Source organism: Phacochoerus africanus, chromosome 11 (genome assembly GCF_016906955.1).
Source record: "Phacochoerus africanus isolate WHEZ1 chromosome 11, ROS_Pafr_v1, whole genome shotgun sequence".
In the NCBI taxonomy this organism is placed as follows: Eukaryota; Metazoa; Chordata; class Mammalia; order Artiodactyla; family Suidae; genus Phacochoerus; species Phacochoerus africanus.
Window position 1 is genome coordinate 44,365,395 of NC_062554.1, and position 19,304 is coordinate 44,384,698.

General features: G+C 50.6%; 1 protein-coding gene across 10 annotated transcripts in view; it reads left to right on the top strand.

The window, feature by feature from the left end:
• CEP164 (centrosomal protein 164) overlaps positions 1-19,304 on the top strand; it is an 80,822-nt gene that overhangs the window by 44,453 nt on the left and 17,065 nt on the right. For 4 of the 10 annotated variants that reach the window (XM_047752219.1, XM_047752210.1, XM_047752211.1 and 1 more), the window contains 7 exons: positions 2,003-2,386; positions 3,637-3,717; positions 6,028-6,111; positions 12,562-12,647; positions 13,619-13,786; positions 14,555-14,701; positions 16,597-16,734. In XM_047752219.1, the coding sequence (XP_047608175.1) occupies positions 2,003-2,386; positions 3,637-3,717; positions 6,028-6,111; positions 12,562-12,647; positions 13,619-13,786; positions 14,555-14,701; positions 16,597-16,734 (1,088 nt within the window). The remainder of the gene's footprint in view (positions 1-2,002; positions 2,387-3,636; positions 3,718-6,027; positions 6,112-12,561; positions 12,648-13,618; positions 13,787-14,554; positions 14,702-16,596; positions 16,735-19,304) is intronic. The other 6 variants (XM_047752214.1, XM_047752212.1, XM_047752215.1 and 3 more) reach the window with 6 other exon arrangements.

Sequence of the window (19,304 nt, forward strand, 5' to 3'; positions counted from 1 at the left end):
ATATTTTATTTTTATTTTTTGTTTATTGTTTTTTCTTTTTATGGCTGTACCTGCGGCATATGAAGGTTCCCAGGCTAGGGGTTGAATCAGAGCTGTAGCCTCTGGCCTATGTCACAGCCACAGCAACTCAGGATCTGAGCAGTGTGTGTAGCCTACTGTACAACTCATGGCAACACTGGATCCCTGACCCATGGAGTGAGGCCAGGGATCGAACTTGTGTCCTCATGGATATGTCAGTCAGATTTGTTTGCACTGAGCCAGGACAGGAACTCCTACCCCCCAGTATTTTAGAGAAAGAAACTGAAACACAGGAAAAGTTACAGTTTGCCTAAGGTCACTGGGAGCATGGAGCCAAGATCTGAACCCAGGTGTTCTGTCTTTGAAGCCAGGCTCTGAAAGGTTCCGCTTTTGTGCTCTCTTAACCATCCTCGGAAAGTTTGGGTGGGCTTATCTGTCAGCTGTTGACCTGCAGTGGAGGTCATGTCTTTGGGTTCAGCGGACCTTTTGACATACACCGTGGATGAATGCCATGTTCAGGGCTTCTCTTTGGCCCTCTGGGTTCTAGACTCCTCTGGACTCCTTGTTGGAGTCTCCAGGGTCAGGAATCGGGAAGTCTCAAAAATCCCTGCCCAGAAGTTGTTCACACTGGCAGCCCAGGTGTTGGCACAGATGTTTTCTGGGAGGAAGGCCTCCTCTGCCTGTGCCCAGGAAGGCTGGCGGGCTGTATTTCCAAGGGAGGGGCTCCTTTGCCTGTGGAAACTGACTCCAAAGGTTCTTCCTGGTCTTCACTGTGGGGCTCATGAGAGAAGCAAGGTGAGGTTTCAGAGGTGCCCTGCTCCCATCTTCTTTCAAGAGACCCTGAGGAGGGGACCTTGGTGGATTGACAGCCTGCAGCTGCCATACCTTTGATCCACCCAGACTCGTGCCAAGGCTGGGCTGGTTGATGGGGCACAAGAGGCCCTAGAGCAGGGCCGTTTCTGTCTGCAGGACTCTCTGTGCGGCTGAGACCTCGGAACTGTGCTGTGGCCTGAGCACATGCCTTTTGTCTCCCCTGTCTTGGACCTGTGTTCCAAAGCCTCTCCTCAACTCCCTGATCTTTCACAGGCATTTCCCCCTAACCAGGCTCCTACACACCTCTCTCCATCTGGCACCTGCCACCCAGAGGCCTTACTTGACAGTCCTCCAACAGGAACCTGGCCCCAGGGCTGCTTGTGCAGCTTCTCACTGAGGGAGGCTGTAGGAGAGAGCTGCTCTCATTGCTATGGAGGAAGGGCACCTTCTTGAGAGTTCTTCTATGCTGCCATTTATTTATTTATTTTCTTTTTAGGGCCACACCTGCAGCATATGGAGGTTCCCAGGCCAAGGGTTGAATCGGAGCTGCAGCTCTGGCCTACACCACAGCCACAGCAACATGGGAGCTGAACCAAGTCTGCAACCTACACCACAGCTCATGGCAACACCGGATCCCCGACCCACTGAGCAAGGTCAGGGATTGAACCCACATCCTCATGGATACTAGTCAGATTCATTTCCACTGTGCCATGACGGGAACTGTCCCCATGCTGCCTTTTAAAAGTGGAGATTGGAAATTCTAGACCTAGGTCCTGTGATTCTATGTCATCATCATCATCATAAACAAATATTTTCCAAGCCTGCAGTCTGTGGTTTGGCTAATGGGGCTGGAATGAGACAGACTGCTGGAGAATGTGTTCGGTGGTGACAGAGCTTTGTAGTTCAAGGCAGCGGATTCCAAGCCACCAGTGGACCATGGTCTGGTTGGGTGTATCTGAATCGCCATAGAAGTTCAGAGTCGGTGGGTCTGGGTTGAAGCCAGGAACCTGTGTTTTTAAAAGCTTTTGGGTGTGTGATAAATATTGGTATCAGAGCTGCAGCATGGGCCTGTAGGCATCAAGGAACAGCAGCTCCATCTTGTAGCAAGTCTCTGAACCCTGTGTATTAATTCCTGATGTCTGTCTTTCTGACATGGTCTGCTGCTCCCTAGGAATCTCCAAGAACAAGCCAGCCAGAGGAGAAAAAGGACGTTTCTCTTGATTCAGATGCTGCCGGCCCCCCGACTCCTGGCAAGGTCTTTAGCCAAGGTGCAGACGACAGCCTGAGCAGTGCTGATGGCAAAGGGCGACGTGGAAGAGGGGCACGTTGGCTCCCAGAAAAAGAAAAGAATGAGAAGGATGATCCTGGGATGTCCAGGGATGTGGCGGACCTGGGGGTGGACCCTGGCGGTGATCGGCCTGCCGGAGCCAGCAAAAAGGAGGCACCAGAGGACCTGGTGGAGGCAGGAGAGAAGGGCTCTAGGAAGGAGGAGGCAGCAAAGGGGCCAGAGAAGAAGGCTTCTGTCCCGAAAGAGAGCAGATCAGATGTGACTGAAGTAAGTTACTCGTCCCCCAGACAGTTGCTGGCTACAACCCTCCACTGCTCTCTTGAGCCCTCTGCAGTTTCCTCTCCCTTCATCTTTATTACTGAGTCATAAGCTTCATTTGCAGGCCCTGCAATGGGCAGTCACCCTCAGCCAGAATCCTTAATTGTGACAAATCTGCCCAGACCCAGCAGGCAGTAAAATCCTGAATGAAAGTCCTAGCCTGCTGGCACTAGAAATTCAGAGCCGAACTTTGCTTCTTCCATTGGCCCCTTCCTGGGGTATTCATGTTCTTCTGGTTTCCCACTTACTTCCTCCTGCCATTTCCTGCCTCCCCCTCCTACTTCTTGACAGCAGTTTGGGGTCTGTCATGGTCACAGCCTGTGTTGCTATGAAGGGGATGGGGAGGGTGCAGCGCAGCGGCTTTGGGAGTATCCTGCCCCAGCATTGGTAAATTTGGTTACAGGTCATTGATCTCTTTAGATCTTTAATAAACAACTCAAGACATGGGAATCTTGCTTTGGTGAGATCAGGCTAGTGATCCAGATGGACAGAGATAGGACCCAGTGGGAGAGCGTTTGGCCATCTAGATTTTCCCAACCCTTAGTCCTGCTCCTCCTCTAGGTGGATGGTGAGGGAATTCATTTAAAGAGCTTTCAGCTAGTTCCCATCATGGCGCAGCAGAAACAAATCTGACTAGAAACTGTGAGGTTGTGGGTTTGATCCCTGGTCTCGCTCAGTGGGTTAAGGATCCGGCGTTGCTATGAGCTATGGTGTAGGTCACAGACATGGCTCAGATCTGGCGTTGCTGTGGCTGTGGTGTAGGCCGACAGCTGTAGCTTCTATTAGACCCCTAGCCTGGGAATGTCCATATGCTGTGGGCGCGGCCCTAAAAAGCAAAAATAAATAAATAAATAATAGATAAAGAGCTTTTAGCTGCTTCCTGGAAAAGATACCCTTATTCAGATTATTTATTTATTTTTTATTTTTTTATGATAGCTTCAGAGTCCCCCCTCAACTCCACTTCACCTGGCTTTACCTCCATGCATAAGGAGTGTTGTCCAGACTCCACTGGGCTGCCCAGTCCAGGTGGGCTGGGGCTGGTGTCCAGAGAGAATGGGGGGGCGGGGCAAAGGCCTCTCTCATATTTTCCCGAAGAGGTGGATTTTGATTGGGGCTTAGCCTTGTTTTAGCACCATGAATATGGGCCACAACCCTCTGTCCTCGGCCCCAGTGACTTCTTTGTGGGTCTTTCTCCCCAGGAGTCGGAGATTAGTGAACACATGAAGGAACTGAAGCTCTCAGACTCCACTGCTTCTGACCCCAAGTCCTTCCGTGGCCTGGTGAGTCTGAGTCTGAGGTGGCGGGCAGCAGGTGCTGGAGAAGAGCTGGGTTTGCGAGTTCCTGTGGTTAAGTAATTTGCTGAGCATCTCACAGTTTGTAAGCGGGGAAGTTAGGATTGGACCTTGGGTCTTGCCTAACTCCATTTTCTCAGTCCTACCTGCTGAGGGTAGCACTGCCTACCTGATAGGTTTGTGAGAAGAGAGTGGGGGTAAAGAGTATAAAACATTAGCATGTAAATATCAAACATTGCTGTTACTATTTCTGCTGTGTGAATTGCCTGTGAAATCATAAGAGATCATTGCCTCTGGGCTTTAGTAGGAACATTATAGGAATCTAGGAGGTTAGAAACCATGTGTGTGTGCGTGTGTATGTGTGTGTTTATGGAGTCACTGAGCCGAGGCAAGGACCAGTCTTCAGGCCTGACCAGGAAGGATGCTGTGGTGTGGTGTCGTTTCCAAAGTTAAGACTGTCTTGGAATGCCAATATCCATGATTGCTTTGTCCCAGCCCTTCCACCCAGCCTGCTGTATCCTGGCTTCACTTGCCAGGTTTGTATCTAAGGGGAGTAGTTCAGGGTGCTTTTTGGCAGAGCATTTCTTCCAGAAACCACGCTCCATCTGTTTGGAGGAGGCAGATCAAAGGGAAGGGATTAGTAGGAGAGGGTCAGGGATGAACAGTAATGACACGAGGGGGTGTAGAGGAATTAGGAGGCTGTGTGCTCAAGCCCCTCACTGAGCTATGGGCTTAGGAGCCAGATGGCAGCTGCACTGAGCGGAGCAGAACTCACACTGAAAGGAAAATGTCATCAACAAAGAAAGCCCACCAGCTGGGGGGCGGTGGGGGGAGCTGCGAAGTCACTGTTGGCAAAAACTGTTGTGAAGAATCACCGTGTCACAGAAATCTCTGAAACAAGGGCCCTGCTCCTTCTGAAGGTGTCACCATGTGGAGAAATGTGCCCATTGGCATTTTTCTTCTCGCTGGGAGTGGGTGGAGGAAGCCACGGACAGCAGGACCAGACCTTGGCTGGGCGTCCCGCCATTTGTCAGGGCCGTTGATGGAGCTGTCCCTGTTAGCCTGCTGTCGGGTAGCAATCCTTCACCTGGCCTGGTGGGGAACTTGGGCTGGGAGGGGGCGGGGTCATGGCTCAGCCAAAGGGCAGCGGGGAGCCGGCACCTGGGTGGGCATTCGCTGCATGTCTCAAAGAGAAGCCTGTGGAGGAAGTGCCTCGGATCCATCCCTTTTGTCCGGATGGCACTGCTATGGGAAGGGGAATGAACAGGCTGGGAGGAGCCTGGCAGGCCCTGTTTCCAAGCTGCTCACGGGTCTTCTGGGCACTTTGGCCTCCTGGTCAGGCACCAGGAGGGAGAGACAGCTGGAAAGTGACATGCTCTGCTGCACGTGTCACGAAGAGCCCAGCTTTGGAGTTGGCCCAGGGCACATCTGACCCCAGCCCTGCTGCTTAGCAGATGTGTGACCTTGGGCAAACTGTGTAAGTGCTCAGACTACTTCCTCCTCTGTGAGGTGAGGATAATGGGACCAGTCTCATAGGGTTATTCTCTGTAATTTGATTATGAAAAATTTTGAACGTACAGAAAAATTGAAAGAATTTTACAGGGAGTTCCTGTTGTGGCTCACAGGGTTAAGAACCCGACTAGCATCCATGAAGATGCGGGTTTGATCCCTGGCCTCACTCAGTAGTTTAAGGCCTTGGTGTTGCCACAAGCTACCGTGTAGGTCAAAGATGTGACTCGGATCCGGTCATAGGTCTCAGCTGCATCTCCAATTTGACCCCTAGGCTGGAAACTTCTGTAGGCCACAGGTGCAGCCCTAAAGAGAAAAAAAAGAAAAAGAAAAAGAAAAAGAATTTTACAGCAAATACGTGCATACTCACCACCTGGAGTCTATGGTAGATAGTTTACCATATTTGCTTTATCACATTTCTTTCCATATAGCCACAGTGTTATTTTGAAGATGAAAGTAGGAGTTCCTGCCGTGGCACAGTGGATTGAGAATCTGACTGTTCACTTTGAAGGTGCAGGTTCGATCCCTGGCCCGACGCAAGTTGGTTAAAGGATCTGGCTTTGCCGCAACTGCAGCTTGGATTCAATCCCTGGCCTGGGAATTTCCATATGGCATGGGTGTGGCCATAAAATAAAAAAAAAAAAAAGATGAAAGTAGTAGGTAGATGTTGAAATGCTGGCACATAGTAGGCATCTTTCTGGAAGGTGGGGTGGAGGAGAGGCCCTGTGTCCCTGGTGGGTGCTGGCCACGATGGAGGAGAGCTGACTGCCCTGTCTCCACTGGCTCCAGGACTTTGGTTTCCGCAGCCGGATCTCAGAGCACCTGCTGGATGTGGATGTGCTCTCCTCGGTCCTGGATGGAGCCCGCTGGGAGGTGAGTCTCTCTAGGGCTAGGCAGGGGGGCCTCACTTTTGGGGGTCTCCTAGAGCTGAGTACTGCCCATCCCGGGGTGGCTTTCTGGAGTTCTCTCTCTTCTTATTCATTAAGAAGACCCTGACTGGGCCAGAATTCATGCTTTGCTGCTGCTGAGAATTACTGCGTTCCTTGCCCCACCCTTCTCTCCCCTATCTTTATCTGTTTATCCATTCATTTGGCAACTGAGGGCTGAGCGTTTGCTCCTGAACAAACCACTGTGGGTTTCAAGACACTTCCCAACCTGGTCTGTCCAACCCCTGCAGCCTCATCCTTGGCCCACCTGCCCCACCCCAGCTGTGCCCACCACTCACCATTCCTGGGGCCACACCATCCACCTCCACCACTCTGCCTGCCAGGCTGCTTCCCCTTATGTCCTGGCGAGCTCTTTCTTCGTCTTGGAGGCCACCTCTGACATCACCTCCTCCAGGCAGGATGAGTTGATCCTTCCCTTTGCTTCCTTTAGTGCCGCTTCTTTTGTTTATGGTTCTGTCTCCTCTGCCAATATGAGCTCTGTGCAGGCATAGGTGTCAGCGGACCCAGAGTAGGGGATAAAGGTGACTCAGACAGATGCTTTTATTTTTTTTATTACTCAAATTAATTTATCACATCTGTAGTTGTATAATGATCATCACAATCCAATTTCACAGGATTTCCATCCCACAACCTAAGCACATCCCCCCACCCCCCAAACTGTCTCCTGCAGCGACCATAAGTTTTTCAGTGTCTGTGAGTCAGTGTCTGTTCTGCAAAGAAGTTCAGTCTGTTCTTTTTTCAGATTCCACATGTCAATGATAGCATTTGATGTTGTTGTCTCATTGTATGGCTGACTTCACTTAGCATGATAATTTCTAGGTCCATCCATGTTGCTAAAAATGCCAGTATTTCATTCCTTTTAATGGCTGAGTAATATTCCATTGTGTGTATGTACCACATCTTCTTGATCCACTCCTCTGTCAATGGACATTTAGGTTGATTCCATGTCTTGGCTATTGCAAATAGTGCTGCAGTGAACAATGGAGTACATGTGCCTTTGCGCCTCGTGGTTTTCTCTGGATAGATGCCCAGGAGTGGGATTGCTGGATCAAATGGTAGTTCTATGTTTAGTTTTCTGAGGAATCTCCATACTGTTTTCCATAGTGGTTGCACCAATTTACAGTCCCACCAACAGTGTAAATTCTCCACACCCTCTCCATCACTTATTGTGTGTAGACTTTTGGATGATGGCCATTCTGGCTGGTGTAAGGTGGTACCTCAGAGTGGTTTTGATTTGCACCTCTCTAATAATGAGTGATGTTGAACATCTTTTCATGTGTTTTTTGGCCATCCATGTCTTCTTTGGAGAACTGTCTGTTTATATATTCTGCCCATTTTTTGATGAGGTTTTTTGTTTTTTTTGGTGTGAAGCTGCAGAAGGTGTTTGTAAATTTTGGAGATTAATCCCTTGTCAGTTGATTCATTTACCATTCTGTGGGTTGTCTTTTCATGTTGTTTAGGGTTTCCTTTGGTGTGCAGAAACTTTGAAGTTTGATTAAGTCCCATTTGTTTATTTTTGTTTTTATTGTCAATACTCTAAGAGGTGGCTCTGAGAAGATGTTGCTGTAGTTTATGTCAGAGAGTGTTTGGCCTATGTTTTCCTCTAAGAGTTTTATAGTGTCTGGTCTTATATTTAGGTCTTTAATTCATTTTGAGTTTATTTTTGTGTATGGTGTTAGGGAGTGTTCTAATTGCATTCTTTACTATGTGGCTGTCCAGTTTTCCCAGCACCACTTATTGAACAAGCTGTCTTTTCTCCATTGTATATTCTTGCCTCCTTTGTCATAGATTAGTTGGCTGTAGGTGCATGGGTTTAATTCTGGGCTTTCTATCCTGTTCCACTGATCTATATGTCTGTCTTTGTGCCAGTACCATGTGGTTTTGACGACTGTTGCTTTGTAGTATAGTCTGAAGTCCGGGAGCCTGATTCTTCCAGCTCCATTTTTCTTTTTCAGGATGTCTTTGGCTATTCTGGGTCTTTTGTGCTTCCAAACAAACTTTAAAATATTTTGTTCGAGTTCTGTGAAAAATGTCCTTGGTAATTCGGTAGGGATTGCATTGAATTTGTATATTGCCTTAGGTAGTATAGTCATTTTGATAATATTAACTCTTCCAATCCACGAGCATGGTATATCTTTCCATCTATTTGATTTCTTTCATCAGTGTCAGATGCTTTCAAAGGAGCTTGAAGCCAAGATCATTTTGCCGCCTCTGCGGGGTTGTTGAGAGGAGCTTCTGACACATGGTCTCTACAAGTTGAAGGGGGCATTTGGTTTGGGTGAATCAAGCAAGGTATTGAATGTGAACCAGGCCTGGGGGCCCTTAGTCCTGAGGCAGGGTAGAGTTGTGAGGGTGGCTCGCTAGAACCTGATGTGTTCTTAGCTCTGGCCGCAAAGCCTTCCTGGACCACTGCTTAGCCACCGGGTCCCTGGTGCCTCTGTTGGCAGCACTGGGGATCTGTAAAGGCATAGCCAAGGCCGGGGGTTTAGTCAGCAGGCTTTGGAGCAGGCAATTGCGAGGCACCTTTGGCAGTAGGTCAGTGGGAAGGTTATTGATTTGCCTCCTAAACCTGGCCAGTGTGAGCATGCTTGTGAGGGGCAGTGAGTGAGGGGCTTTCAGAAAGATTTCTAGGTCCTGCCTAAGATCTCATGAGGCCAGCAGCCTCTTTGGGGGCCACACCACTTGGTATAAAGCGGTAGCAGGGCCTGGCTTGGATTCGGTCCCCGCAAGGCACCCTCTGAGGCAGCCAGCTCTGGCAGAGAATCCCTAAGCTGTGGCTCATGCCAGCACGTCAGGGTGTGGAGCAGTGCTGGGCCCTCAGGTTGGCTGACCGTGTAGAGCCCTCTGTGGGATTCAGTTTCTGCCTCTCTCCCACTTCAGGGTTGTAGCGGGGCTGAGCAAAGGGGCAGAGCTGGAGGGACAGGCTGCAGCTTCTCTGTGGGACGGCTGGAACCACAGGTCCAGTCCCCTTTGTTTTTCCTGGGGCCTCTTGTCCATTTTCCATATTCTCTGTATCTCTCCCAAGGCCAGGGCCAGTGCAGAGGCTTCGAACTGAGCTAAAAGAATTTTTGTCCATGTAAAAATTTTTTTATGCAGCTTTATTGAAGTATAATTGATATAAATAAACAGGGCATATTTAAATTGTATCATTTTGATAAGTTTTACTACCAAATGTATACACTTTTCAGACCATCACTACAGTTAAGATAATTATAATGAATCACAAACATAATGGATTTTATAATAAATTAAAAAAGTGACCATAACATTATTTCAAATAATAAGAAGGTCAAAGTCTTGCACTTCCCGCAGCTTTACTCCCACAAGTGGGGACTGGTAACAGTTTGCATCAACATTTTTCATGTGCCCTTCCAGAAAATAGTCTGTATACATGTAAGTGTATATATCTATTTTTTATTTGTTAGTTTTTTTTTCTCCCCATAGAAATTGGAACTATGGTATAAAAACTGTTTGGCAATATGATCTTTAAATTTGAGAATAGAGAGTTCCTGTTGTGGCTCAGTGGTAATGAGCCTGACTAGTATCCATGACGTCGTGGGTTTGATCCCTGGCCTTGCTCAGTGGGTTAAGGATCCGGTGTTGCCACAAGCTGCAATGTCAGTTGCAGACACAGCTCAGATCCGGCGTGGCTGTGGCTCTGGCGTAGGCCAGCAGCTACAGCTCCGATTCGACCTCCAGCCTGGGAACTTCCATATGCTGCACATGCGGCTCTGAAAGACAAAATAGAAAAAATAAATAAATTGAGAATAGACCTTTCACTTATTCCTCAGCTACTTCAGATCTGCCTTTTTTTTTTTTTTTTTACTGATTGCATAGCATTCTGCTTTATGAATTCTGGTTTATTATGATTTATTTACCTGAGGACTGGATCATAAACAAAAACAAAACTCAGGAGCTGAGTTTCTGTAGGGGAGTGTCGTCTTGGGCAGTCTTAGGCAAGAGGCTTAGAATGCGCTTGCTATCTCCCCTTTCTGGAGTGCTGGCATACCTGATTTCCTTATCTGGCTCTTTCGACTTTTTCTGGGGCTAAAAGGTCTAGCGAGCAAGTAAAACTCTGCTCAAAGGACCTCCGTCCGGGTAACTTCCCCCAAAAGTATCCTCTTTCTTCTAGCAAGGGTGCTCATTGCGTTTCTAGCAGAAATATGGAAGACGAGGAGTTCCCTGGTGGCCTAGTGGTTAAGGACTCAACACTGTTGCTGAGGTCTGATCCTTGGCCTGGGAACTTCCACATGCCCTGGGTGTGGCCACCAAAAAAAAAAAAAAAAAAAAAAAAAAGAAAGAAAGAGATATGGAAGATGAAACAAGAAGGAAATGGGCCTTGTCTGCAACTCGTTCCTTCTGATTCAGAGCGCAGTATCCCAATACTTACTGTAATCACCATGCTTTGTTACCCATCTTATATTTTAGTTTGTGAAATAGACTGGCCTGTGTGCTTTTTTTTTTTTTTTCCTTGAGAAGAGACAAGAGAGGGGAGCTATCTGCCGAGCTTGCTGTGATGTGTAGGGAAGGCTAGTTGTGAGTTGAGCACTGGAGGGGAAGGAGGTGGGGTGGGAGAAGGACAGCCTGCCCTGCCATTGTCTGCGGGCTCTGCCCGGCTGATGCGATTAGGAGTGGCAGCGCTGGCAGGGAGCCCTTCTGCTGCGGACACCGGGAGGCACTCCCAGGCAGCATCTCTATTTTTAATGCAATTTGGGGGACCTGGCTTTTAGTTCAGACCCTGCCCTTCCTCACCCCTCCAGATGGCAGAGTCAGCCACAGCTGCTGAGGCTTAGGCTGCCGGTGGAGAGGCGTGGGGGACTGTGGGCACAGGGTGGGGACAGGGAAGTGTGCCAGCCCGGCCGGAACCCCACTGGGGAAGATGGAGTGAGCTGTCTCCTGCCCCACCTCCCCTGTTAACCCTCGTGTCCCGGAACAGACGGGGCTCCCGTCAGCGTGACAGAAGGAGTGCAGGTCCTAGGATGGCGACTGGCACCACCAAAGCTGGGATTCTTTTACTTTTTGTTTCTCACCAGGCCTGAGGAGAGGAGGAGCAGTGTGCCTAGAGCTCGGATCAGTGGCAGGTCTTTTTTGGGCTGGAGTTGGGCTTCATGTGCAGGATCTCATTTATCCCTCACCAGACGCCCTGTGAGCTGTGCTTTACTTTCCTGTTTTGTGATGCAAGGAGGGACGAAAGGTTGAGTCCAGGCTGCCTGTGACCCCACCCCTGCAGAAAATTTTTGAACATGTAAAGAATAGTCCTTTTTGGAGTTCCCGCTGTGGCGTAATGGGTTAAGAATCCAACTACAGTGGATTGGTTGGCTTTGGAGATGCAGATTTGATCCCTGGCCCAGCACAATGAGTTAAAGGATCCAGTGTTGGTGCAGTGGTGGCTCTGATTTAATTTCTGGCCTGGGGAATTTGATATGTCATAGGCAAGGCCAGCCACCGCCCCCCCCCCCAACAAACAACAAAGAATGGTTTTTTTAGAGTTCCCTGGTGGCTCAGTTGGTTCAGGATCTGCCATCACCACTGTGGCTGTGGTTGCTGCTATGTGCAGGTTTGATTCCTGGCCTGGGAGCTTCTGCATGCTGGAGCACTGCCAAAAAAAAAAAAAAAAAAAGTTCTTTTTCCCCTGCTTGCTAAATTTAAATTTGCCCAGACACCTAAGCTTTAGTATGAGATTTTGGGTTGGCTTTTTTTTTTTTCCTTGCTGGCTGGTATAAGCCCTGACTAGGAAGAGGGGCGTCATTGTCTCCTGATGGTACTCGGGTGCAGGGGCAGGTCAGAATGGAGCAGACAAGCGCTCTGTCTTCCTCCTTCAGGTGCCCGCATGGTGCCCATCTCGTTTGGAGTGTGGTTCTCGCTCGTTTGGCCAAGTCTCCATCTCTGTAGAATCCTTCCTCTTTAATGCACTTGTCTGCTGCCCCCAATCCCACCCATTTAATGTCAGCATCCTTATATCATTGGCGCTGATGGCCTGGGGCCTCTGTGGATTTGGGGTGTTCACAGATGTGTCTCTTCTCTCTCTGCAACTGGCAGCAAAGGGTTCCACCTGCAGGAGGCAGGATTTTCCTTTCTTGTGTGTTTTCCTTCATCCTCTGGCTTCTGGGTCTGCCCATGGTTGGCTGTGGTATCTAGCTCATCCTTCTCAGGCCAGCAAGTCCAGCCCTGGGAGCAGCTGTGAGCCTGGGGGCGTAGCCAGAGCCCCAGGGGCTTCACTGACAGTAGACAGGCCTTCTCTTCTGTATCCTGAGTGGTCCTCACCACTGAAGCCACCTCTCAGTGCGCCCTCCTGGCATGGGAGTCAGTTGGAGGATTAAAAGACACAGGGCAGACCTTCCGCCCATACACACTTTCCCCTGCTACTTGCCTACAGGCGCAGAGGTTGGGAAGAGGAGACAAGGATGCCAGCCAGTCCAGCCAAGAGGAGCTGCAGAGCAAGCAGTCCAGAGGCTCAGAGAGGTACAGTGCGTGGGAGGCTACCCTCAGGGGCCTTCGTGATGGTGTGGACCTGGGGAGGATTCCTGGCTTTGGTTGGCGTGCCTCAGTGTGCTTCTCCGTGGAGGCCGATGAAGAACTGATTGGATGGCCTTGCAAAGTCTGTGTGTGCATGTGTGTGCACGCATGTGTGTGCAGACCAAGACAGGAATGGGATGAACTGCTGGAGCATTTGGGGGTCTTTTGTACCCATGGCACCATTGTGGGATCAAGGCTCTGTCTTCCCAGATCAGATGAGGCCATGTGTGTGCCTGGTCACGGGCCAGGCCAGGATAGGATAGCCTGCTAGAGGTGGGAGTGCTGTGCTGGGGGGTCGGTCCTGCAGCTCAGAGCTCTGAGCCAGGCCTTGCATCAGAGATGGCTGCAGCCATGTGTACGAGAGAGAGAGACTGAGAGAGAGAGAGAGAGATTGAGACACAGGGGCTTCCAGCTTCTCAGGCCTGAGCCCACAATAAGAGAAGGGCTGCCACTGCAAGGGGAAGCGGGGAGTCATTCTACATTTTGGACCTAGAATTCAGCATTCTTACTTCCTTAAAGCTACAGCCTCATGGGTTTTTAGAGTCTGACCACTTAAGTCTGGCTTCTCTTGTTCTCTTTTCTTGCTCCTTTCTTCCATCCCCTACCCCCAACTCCCAGCCCCAGTGACAGTGGGAATATGGGTGCCCCCCAAAGTGTGCCCAGTCGTCACTCCTGGGCCAGGCAAATGCAGTGCAGGGACCTGGGAAAGTGGAGTCTAGTCCAGGCAAAGGGAGCGCTTAGTAGGGTGTTTCTCTTTCCTGCTTTTCTGGCTGCTTTGTCCTCTGTGGGCTCCCCACGAAGGTGGGGCCGGAGCGCAGGTCCAGCCTGGGAAGAGGCCGGACTGAGGTCCAGGTACTACAGACCCTGGCTCTCCCCCTGCTCTCCCCGTATGGCCCTGACTCTGCTGCTCTTTCCAGGTTATCTCCTCCTCTTCTGTGCGGGGAGCGGCTCCAGAGCCCCCTTCTTAGCCAGGCCACTGACGAAGGGCCTCTACAGGCCCCAAAGGGGCAGCCCGAGCGGAAGGGGGCAGAGGAGCCTGGGGAGGGCTCTGCGGGCAGCCCCACCCCGCCTGTTTCCCGGCCGAGGTAAGGGTGGGCCCTAACCTCCCTGGGTGGGGGCGGCAGGTCTGGAGAGGTGGGAGAGCTGGCACAGGTTTGCAGCCCAACAGCAGCAACAGAGGTTTTTGCTGAGCCTTTCCCATGAGCTGGGGACTGAGGAACCCTGCCTCTTCCTAGCCCTCGGCCCATGAGAATCGAGGTGCACAGTCAGATTAGGGGAGCTTAGAAACTAGAGTGAAAAAGCATCACTTCCAGCTGCCTCCCTGCCAGGAGCTGGGACAAAGACTGCTGTCACCCTGGGCTGGGCCGGTCCTGGCAGGGAGGGCCGTTTCTCCCAGTCGCCATCTGCCAGCCCCTTCCTTCCCAGTGGTTGCCCCACTGCTAGCTCTCACACAGAGCCCTGCTGTGTGCTGAGCCCAGGGACAGGCAGGTGCAGGGCCCCAGGCTTTCCTGAGCCCAGCTGAGAGGACCTTCGCTGCCCAGCCTGGTATATATTTGCTAGTTTGTACTCCTGACAAGAGGAAGACACTGGTCTTAGAGTCGATCCAGTTGAAACGAGTCACTGGGGGAAGTGGAGCAGCAGCCATGTTCAGTCAGCAGCATCCATCCAGGGAGGAGGCATTGGGGGTGGGGGGCAGTGGAAGATGAGTCTAAGCCCTGAGGTAGGGAAACCATAGGCTTTGCTGGAGCCGCCTCCTCCCTTGATCCCGTCACAGCCTGTTGACCCCAAATGGGGCACATCTGGAACCTCTCGCCTTCTGGCTGTAACACAGTTGCTTCCTTATTGCTGTCAAGGGAGGAGATCCTAAGCCCACCTGTCGCCCATGAGAGGGGTGAGGAGCAGCGCTCCCAGGCCGAGGGGCCGGGCCCTGGGCAGGAAGAGGCCAAGGAGCCCGAGGAGAAGGTGGTGGTCAGCCCCACCCCGCCAGTGTCTCCAGAGGTGTAAGGGCCAGTTTTCACATCTGTCCCTGTCCTCCGTTGTGTGGTATTGCTTTAGTGCCCATCTAGTCTTGGGTGGTGGGGATGCTTTGGCCCCAGCTCAAAGGGTAGGGTCGGGAGGGTGAGAGTATCCTTGGCTCTGTGTGCAGCCTTCACTCCTGAGCAGCCCCAGGGTTCCCCTGGTCAGTACCCGGGGTATCTCCTGGGTCATTAGCAGAAACCCAGTAAACCATGTCTTCCCCTCTACCGAGCACGATTTTTCTCTTTCTTAAATAAATTATTGAGGAGTTCCCTGGTGTCCTACTGGGTTAAGGATCCAGTGTTGTCACTGCTGAGCTTGGGTCACTGCTGTGGCAAGTATTTGATCCCTGGCCCAGGAACAACTTCTTTTTCTTTCTTTTTTCTGTTTTTATGGCTGTACCTGCAGCCTATGGAAGTTCTCAGGCTAGGGGTTGAATTGGAGCTGTAGCTGCAGGCCTACACCACTGCCAAAGCAACACTGCATCCTTAGCCCACTGAGCAAGGCCAGGGATTGAATGTGCATCCTCATGAATACTACATTGGGTCCTTAACCAGCTGAGCCACAGTGGGAACTCCTGGCCTGGGAATTTCTATGTGCCATGGGCACAGCCAAAAAAATTTATTGACATATTTATATACATGAAAGTACATCCATCTGAATTGTACCAGTCAATGAATGTTGCCACGTGTATACACTGGGTCAGACCACCCAGATAATTTGCAGAACTTTTCCATCCCTTCTGAAAGTTTCCTCTGGCCTCTTTGCTCTCATTCCACCTGCCCTGCATTCTGGCTTCTGTCCCATAGATTCATTTTCCCAGTTCTTCATATGAATGGGATTATCCAGGACACAGTGTATATATCTTTTGTGCCTGGGTTCAAAGCTCACCTATTATGTTGCACCAAGCACTTCTGAAATTTAGAAATCTTTTAGCTCTTCTCCTCCCATTTCTTCCTCCCTGTCTCTCTCACTTTTTAGAGATGAGGAAACTGAGGTTCAGAAGGGTGGAGCGATTTATCCGAGGTCACATCACTAGTTGGTTGCAGAATTAAGACTAGACTCTAGTCACAGAGCCCTTGACTCTGATTCGTGCCTTTTCTCTGCATGGAGCAGGTGTTAGGGTCATACAGTCTTTCCTGTCTGTGAACCGAGCATCACAAAGGGATTAAGAGTCCTCAATATTTGGACTGAATGTCAAGCAGAGACAGGTTCACACTGATTGCTCACAGGAAGTGTTGCTGAAGCTTGCAGGGCACATGAGCGCATGGTCTCGTGTTATCTCTGCAGCACGCACGGCAGGAGTGAGGCAGGGAAGGGAAGCCCTTCCATCAGGTGGTGACATATCCCACAGTGACAGCTCTGGCCCTGAGGAATGACATGGCTCACCCAGGTCTCCTTGGCTGTGCACAGCTAGATCTGGGTGCTTTTGATGAGGACAGGAGTGTGGTGCCGAAACAGGAGCCTCTGGGCAGAAGGCAGAGGTCAGAGGGCGTTTTCCCAGGGCCTCTGGGAGAGAAGCTGGGCAGAGAGGTCCCTCCCAGCTGCTGGGCCAATGAGTCCCTTCCTTTGTGTTTTTCCTCCCGTCATTGAGGCTGGGGGGCGCTGTCCATGAGCGACCGTTGCAGGTCACTCCTTGACCACAGCGCCCTTGGGAAATACCTTCTCTTCCTTTTCTGAGTCTTTCCAGGCTCCATAACGTCCCTGTTACTCATCTTTTAGCTACGTTAAGAATGGATTGATTTTCTGGGTTTATGGGGAAGCTGTTCTCCGTCTGTCCTCATTTGTATCTGTGTGATTTTAATTTACGGAGGTGACTGAGTGACAAAACGGAGAGGGCTTTAGCACTGACAGAAGAATTTATTCCTTATATTTCCAGAGAGAAGAGGGCATGCCACGCTACGCAGGGCCACATGGGGAAGGACTGGGATTGGTCAGGAGGCGGAGGAGACGAGAAGGAAGAGCATGACCCCGAGGCTTTATTGGGGTTTTCTTGGGAAGCAGTGGGCAAGGCAGGGTAAGTACCCTGAGCTGAGTATAGGGTTGGAAAGTCTGAGTAGTTTCCATGGCTTCGGGCTTTGGGCGTGGTCTCTGGTTGCCTGGTGCCTGGCCCTGGGTGATTTGGGGCATGGGAAATGGTGTGAGTTAGATAAAGAGATGGGAGAGGGATTGGTTGGTTTGTATAGGAAATACATGTTCCCTTTGGTGTCTGTAAAGACTGGCTGATCTGGGGCGGCGGGGGGGGCACCTGCTCCTTGACCAGCCAACTTTTTCAGATGTCATAACATCATAAAATACAGAAAGTAAAACACACAATTAGAAGAGGCTGTCAGCTTCCTAAATGTTGTCAAGCTGAATCAGAAGGAGTTGGGAGCAAAGGGCATGTCAGAGGGTGAAGGCAGGGCTAATAAGCAGCCTGCGCTCTGCATGCTTTATGGCCGGAAGACCTGGGTCTGCGAAACAAGGATATACTTCCTTTTGTCATCCCAGCATCTTTTAGGAGGTGTTTGCAGAGAGATGGTAAATGAATTAAAACCACTGCATTGCAAGTGAGTGGAGACAAGACCCCTGATAGCGATCCCAGTTTTAGTGGTTCCATGGCTACTTCAGGACCCTGGGTACCATATCCTCTTCCCTCGTCTCCCTCCCTGCCCACCCGCCCTCCTTGCTTTCCTTTCCTTGTCTTGGAGTTACATGGTGACCAGCCTGAAACAATGATACTCTTACTGGGCCTCCTTTTAGCCACTAACTGTTGGAAACTGGGTCTCAGGGTTACTGATCCCTGAGGAGTGGCCTAGAAATCAGATCTGCCTCTTCCTCTGGAGTCTGCTCCTTCCCAGTCATCTCATTGATCTTGCAGCTCATTGTTGAGGCCTTGGATTTAAACTGGGAGTTTGGGATACTTGATCTTTAAAATGGGGACACAGAGAAGAGGCCCACGGCAAAGCAGCCCCATTTGCCTGCGTTGCCAGGTGTGCAAGGCAGGCTCATTGGTGCATGCAGCCCAGGCACACGCTGTCACACCGTCTGATGCCCCATCTTTCTGCAGCATGTGTCCCTAGGGCTCCACATAGCTACGCAGCCCACAGGGGAGAGAGACATTAAAAGGTACCATCTTAGGGAAAAAAGATGTTTTCAGCCCAGGTTGGAAATGAGTTGGAGGGTTGATGAGGTGGAGAGCTGCAGTGGAGGGAGGCTTTTCTGAGGGTGGGATTCTCAGAGGACGTGGCAGCCACGGCTTATATCTGCATCAATTGGGCTGCATCTGGGGACAGTGAGGAAACCAGGACTGGGAGGAAGGAGATGGCTTGGGGAGGAGAAGGGAATTGAAGGCAGAGCTCAAGACTGTTTCTGGTCAGAGTTAAGATTTTAAGAAAGAGGTTGTTGTTGTTGTTGTTGTTGCTGTTGTTGTTGTTGCTGTTGCTGTTGCTATTTCTTGGGCCGCTCCTGCGGCATATGGAGGTTCCCAGGCTAGGGGTTGAATCGGAGATGTAGTCACTGGCCTACGCCCGAGCCATAGCAACGCGGGATCCGAGCCGCGTCTGCAACCTACACCACAGCTCACGGCAACGCCGGATCGTTAACCCACTGAGCAAGGGCAGGGACCGAACCCGCAACCTCATGGTTCCTAGTCGGATTCGTTAACCACTGCGCCACGACGGGAACTCCTAAGAAAGATCTTAATGGTACTTCAGAGGCATCAGTAGCCTTTTGTATCTTCCTTCCCTCTGGCCTCAAGGGGCTGAAATGGGATTCCAGAGCCCTGTTTACCTCTGCTGTTCTAATCTGATGCCTCCTGCTGCCTCCCATCTGCTGCAGTGCGGGAGCTGAGGGAGGAGGGGGTTCTGCATCTCCATCAGGGGGTACTGGCTCCCCTGTTGGACACTGGCCCTACTCCTCCTTGATTTGGACCATACCCACATGTTGCTGAGGTCGCCTGGGCTACCGTGCCTGGCCTGGCACAGCCTCAGCAGCATGGGAGAAGGTGGTGGTTGGGTGGCCAGACCAATTTCCTTCCTTCTTTCTTTTTTCCTTCCTTGCTTCCTTCCTTCCTCTCTCTCTCTCTCTCTCTCTCTTTCTCTCCCCCTCCCCGTCTCTCTTTCTTTTTTTATCTTTTTAGGCTTGCACCCGAGGCATATGGAAGTTCTCAGGCTAGGGGTTGAATTGCATCTGTAGTTATTGGCCTACGCCACAGCCACAGCAACGCAGGATCCGAGCTGCATCTGCGATCTACACCACATCTCATGGCAATGCCAGATCTGTAAGCCACTGAGTGAGGCCAGGGATCAAACGTGTGTCCTCAGGGATACTAGTCAGATTCGTTTTCCTCTGAGCCATGATGGGAACTCCCAATTTCTAATTTAAGATTTAGGGACTTAGGAATGTGGACATGTCCTGGCCTTTAGGAAAGCCACTGTGGGAGGCAAAATACTTGATCCTCCCTATGCATTCATTGCTTAAAATGTTCTTGGGGTTTCTCTTTGGGTGTTTCTTTACAGAATACGAGCAGCATAAGAGCCTTTGTTACTTTACAGACATCTCTTTAACTGATACCATTGTTCCTTTTCTTACCCCCTGCCTTACGCA